Genomic DNA, 5230 nt, shown 5'->3' on the forward strand with positions numbered 1-5230 from the left:
GACCTAATAAATACGTACGTGGTTTGGCCTCTCGTTCCAGCTTCCTGTGCAAAGGCTTTCCCAGATTGGAGGGCCCCTTTCCAGAGAGGACACTCAATCTCACACACATGGGACACGGCAGTGACGAAGTCACTTTATACTGTGGAGGGTGAATGATCAACACCAGTCATGGAAGCTGGGGGCAGAGTGAGGATGAGTGTCACCAAGGACAGAGGGCCAGAGCTGGGTCAAGCATCACAACATACACATTCAACCAAGTGCTTTAGGATGGGTTTTATCTTTTCACGGGCTTATTGCTGCCGGTGTGCGTGGTTGCCCCAAAATTAATCTGGCTTCCATGGGAACTGTACATTATTTTAATGAGAAGCTAATTACAATACTGTGTCCAGAGTTGGTTCCTTCTGGTGGGTTCGCGGTCTCACTGACTTCAAGAGTGAAGCCGCAGACCTTCGTGGTGAGTGTTACAGCTCTTAAAGAAGGCACGGACCCAAAGAGTGAGCAGCGGTAAGATTTATTGTGAAGAGCAAAAGAACAAGGCTCCCACAGCGTGGAAGGTGACCCAAACGGGTTGCCGCTGCTTGCTGGGGTGGCCAGCTTTTATTCCCTTGTCCCCGCCCATGTTCTGTTTTTGTCCTATCAGAGTGCCCTTTTTTCAGTCCTCCCCACGATTGGCTACTTCTAGACTCCTGCTGATTGGTACGTTTTACATAGCACCGATTGGTGCATTTTACAAATCTCTTGCTAGCTAGAGCGCCGATTGGTGCATTTTACAAACCTATTGCTAGTTACCGAGGGCTGACTCGTGCATTTTACAATCCTAGCTACCGAGTGCTGATTGGTGCGTTTTATAATCCTCTTATAAGACAGAAAAGTTCTCCAAGTCCCCGCTGGACCCAGAAGTCCAGCTGGCTTCACCTCTCAATATGACTTATAATTCAGCCAAGCAAATCGAAAGAGAATTACAAAGGGTAAGTAGGTTAGACACTTGTACAGTAAGTTTAGGAATCTCTGCACCCTGGGGTGGCACCAGGCTACAATTAGAAACACCAGACGGTAAGAGGAAGAACTTGAAAGGCTCGGTCCACATTAAAACCCCTTCTCTGTAGATCTCAGGACACTACAATCAATCATCCACACAGGGCCAGAAGCCGGGGCACAGGCACCCTCTCACATGACATCCCTCTCTCCATGTCTTCCATCTTAGGCTTCCTTCCCACTACTGAGGGTGGCGTCTAGAGGCATCGCTAAGCCACCCCAGTGGCACTCAATTGAAGAACGTTTAGCCTTGATCTACAGCAACTATTTCGGTGATACTGAAAATGCTGGGCTAAAGGGATGAAGAGCGGAAGGGGAAAAAACCTCCTCCTTCCTGCCAATTGAAGAGTCAAACTTTCATTTACCCAAATCACTACTTAATCCATTTGAAAATACTAAACAAACATAACCTGAGTGGTGGTTCAGCTTCCACAAACACGTCGAGTTGACTGAAGGGCAGGTTTTAATTCTGGAGACAAACTCGTGCCCCCATGAATTCGTTACCCGAAAAGGCATTCGCAAAGAAGCACGCACACCTTTAAACCAACTTTGTGATTTTTATTGATGGGCGACAACTTTATACTCCTAGATATCACTAAACTGTGTACAATTAGGGACGCAGCATTAGAGAAGAGCAGACAGCAGAATTAAACAGAGCAGACTGAAGGAGAGATCTTCATTATTTGCCCAGTTTTCATTATGTGTACACAGAAGCATGAATGCGATTTGAAATCTTTTAATGGCAATAAAGTTACAATCACCCATCTATGTAGACTAAGCATTTCACGTCCAAATATTTGATCTGTAAGTGTATGTAAGCAGTTTCTATCCACCATAATATTAAATTTTTTCCTGTTAGGAACCAGCAACTTATTTTTATGTTTATTTTTTTTGAATTAAGAACTAGTTATCTTTGATAACGCTCATTTTTATCATTTACAAAAAACCTAAAGGGTAGGGGAAGAAAAAGTGTGATGGATTAAAAAAATTTCTTTTTAGGAAAGAGAAATTCATTTTCACAAATTTACAAGTGTTATATGCTGTGCGATTTTTTCACTAAGCAGTGAGACTGGGGATCAAATCCCACTTTCTTATCTCAAGGAATCAGCATTATTTTCAGAAATATGGGTTTTTGTGGCTTTTCCTAAAATCAAGCGACACGTCTGTTTCAACCAAATGATTTTGATTTGGAAGCTAGAAACTATGTTGGGAATTGTAACTTGGAATTAGTAAAGACTGCTTTCTCCAGGGCTTAAAAATAAGAGATTTTTAAATGCCACAGAACCTATTGGCTCCGTTCCAGTGGTCTACCCATCGACGGCACACAGTGCGACGGAGCAGCCAGTACGCCTACAGACGTCTTCCAGATCGGTCTGAATGGCGGCAGCGCATAGATGACCAGACAGTCAAGGTGATCAACCAGTACCAGGTGGTGAAAACAACTGCTGAACGCAGTGATAAAAAGTACAGGATTGAATTTTTAAAAAGCAAATTGAAATACCTTACTCATTTATGGGAACATTAAAATGGTGATTCCTACCAAAACATTCTAAAAAACAAAGTCTAATTCTGGAGAAGAAACATGTCAACAGAAACTATGTTGTGCACGAACCCCAAGGCATCTCCTTTTCATTCTAGCCCACTTTTGCAAAGGGAGAGTGAGTTTCTCTCTAAAGAACCACTAAAGAGAGGCGGGAAGTGAGAGTGAGGTGGCGTCCTACAAGGCGGGCACTGGGCGCACACACAGCGCACAGAGGGTTTACAGCAGGTCCACTCGGCGGTAATACAGGAGGTAGGCTGTGCGTTCAGCAGTTGGTTTCACCACCTGGTACTGGCTGATCACCTTGACTGTTTGGTCATCGATGCGCAGCCAGCCATTCAGACCGATCTGGAAGACGTCTGTAGTGTAATGGCCGCCCGTCGCACTGTTGCCGTGATGGTAGACCACTGCAAGAGAGCCCAGCAGGCGGCAGAGTGAGAATAGCACTGCACACAAATCACCACAAGTCTCTGCCGACTTCCCTCCAGGGATGCATCTTATGTGTGAAGCCCCTCTCCAAAGCAGGTGGGACAGAGAGATGTCATCACACAAACCAATGCTATTCCAATTCAAACATGCAAGCAATCCATCATAAAAACTTTCTATAACTGCAAGGTAAGGGTAAGTCAGACAGATACACGTGTGTGCATGTACATGTATTAACGACATATTTAAAATGTCCCACACCTCACAAAGACACTCCTACACAGTCATCAGCTGTACAGACTTAGAGACCTGGTTCATGCCCTTGGATCTGGCTGATCTAATTCTAGACTGTCCTGAAGAGATGATCTGAATCTTGGACAGAGATTATGATGTCATTTCTAACAGTGAAAAAATGGAAAACCTTAATGGCCACTAGAAGAAATGACTGAGGAGTAAATTATATGAAAATAACACAATTTATTTTTTCATGGAATAGATTAAGAATGGTGATGCAGGAATATACTTGTGGTATATTAAATGAGAAAACAAGGTCCTTAGGCCTTCCGTGGCCCATTTATCCCAACGACATGGGACACGATCTCCCTGTGCGGCCCACACGGCAGGAGGGACACTGGGACTGCTAATCACGGTCGCTTGGGCGTGGAGCTGTGGTGGGGCACTGCGGAGATAGTGCTGGTAGTTACGCATTTACCCTTAAAAAATTTTTTCCATTTTTCTATAATAATGTTTTACCAGAACACACACACACACACACACACACACACTTGTTATTTACTTTAAAAAGAGATCCTATAACCAAGAAGCCTTAGTCAAAGGCCTAAAAAAAAAAATCTGTTAGAAGATGTCATGAAAACATTAAAAGACAGCCACATCCTCCACTTCTATGGAGCAGAGGGGTGAGGTGTGCCTGGCCAGCAGCGGACATCAGCCTGGGGAAGGCGGCAGTCTGGCAGCATGTCAGGAGGAATGACAGGGAAGCCTGCTAAGCTGTGTCCACCATCAGTGGCACAAAAGAACAGGAACCAGGAGAGGTGCAAGACTTCACTGCTAGGAAACTTCAGCACTAAAACAAGGTCAAACATCACCAGGTCCTAGTTGCAACTGTCACGTGGAGGGGCTAAATGACGGCAGGAGGCCTGAGTTCTCTCTGGGCCAGGGACCTTGGCTGGCTAGAGGACAGTGCTTATGACTGAGGCCACCAGTCAGACTCCTGGGCTCTGCACAAAGAAATTCTCCGTGAAGGGACCCCGGAAGAGACTGAACAGCACAGGGACAGCAGCCTATACAGTGGAAAGTCAGTGACACAGTCAATCCAAGGGCACAGCTTCATCCCGTACGGCACAAGTCACAGCCATCCTGTGAAAGGGCAGGAAGCACCCATGACAGCAGCATGTCCCCCAGATCCCAAGTTCACTTTGAGGCTTCCGTCCTGGATCTTCACCTCACACACCTAACTGACTGGGCTAAGAGTTTTGTTTCAAAGCAACCGTCAGTAGAATTTGTAGGACTTGGGGGTTTTACTGATTTGTCTTTCCCACAAGACATCTCCATTCTAAAATTTCAAGGGGGGACTGCATGTCACCATTCTAGTTTCGTAAGCAGCAGCCCAGATAACTAGCCCAGGCCGAGCCATGTGTCACTCGCACCTGCAAGCCCGCCTGACAGGAGCACTGAGAACCGGCTCCAAGTTCGTGTGCGAGATTGCCTCTCCCGGGCGCTGCCATCACAGCGGTTCTTAAAAAGTGTTCCTCTGCCCATTCTACAGGTAATTCTAACCAGTCCAGTGACCTCATTTCCAAGATCAGAACATGCTTCCAGCCTGGCCAATGGGGCGAAACCCCGTCTTTATTCAAAATACAAAAATTAGCTGGATGTGGTGTAATCCGGCCACTGGGGAGGCTGAGGTACGAGAATCACTTGAATCTGGGAGGCGGAGGCTACAGTGAATGGAGATGGTGCCACTGCACTCCAGCCTGGGCAATAGAGTGAAACTGCATCTCAAAAAAGAATGGGCTGGGGGTGAGGATGCAGGATGGCGGGGAGAGCCACCCAGGCCCCGGGTCCTGGGTCCTGGCAGGTTGCAGAGTGGGGGGGGTGTGCAGGATGGCGGGGAGAGCCACCCAGGCCCGGGTCCTGGGTCCTGGCAGGTTGCAGAGTGGGGGGGGTGTGCAGGATGGCGGGGAGAGCCACCCAGGCCCGGGTCCTGGG

The 5230-nt window shown here is 46.9% G+C and overlaps 1 protein-coding gene across 2 annotated transcripts in view; it reads right to left on the bottom strand.

The window, feature by feature from the left end:
- Nucleotides 1–2196: 2196 nt before the first annotated feature.
- The window catches only part of USP10 (ubiquitin specific peptidase 10), a 70636-nt gene continuing 67602 nt past the window's right edge, over nucleotides 2197–5230 (bottom strand). For both annotated transcript variants that reach the window (XM_017860701.1, XM_017860707.1), the window contains 2 exons: nucleotides 2618–2982; nucleotides 2197–2229 (listed from right to left, as the gene is read on the bottom strand). In XM_017860701.1, the coding sequence (XP_017716190.1) occupies nucleotides 2795–2982 (188 nt within the window). In that variant the 3' untranslated portion in view covers nucleotides 2197–2229; nucleotides 2618–2794. The remainder of the gene's footprint in view (nucleotides 2230–2617; nucleotides 2983–5230) is intronic.

Source organism: Rhinopithecus bieti, unplaced genomic scaffold (genome assembly GCF_001698545.2).
Source record: "Rhinopithecus bieti isolate Rb0 unplaced genomic scaffold, ASM169854v2 scaffold_1618, whole genome shotgun sequence".
Lineage (NCBI taxonomy): Eukaryota > Metazoa > Chordata > Mammalia > Primates > Cercopithecidae > Rhinopithecus > Rhinopithecus bieti.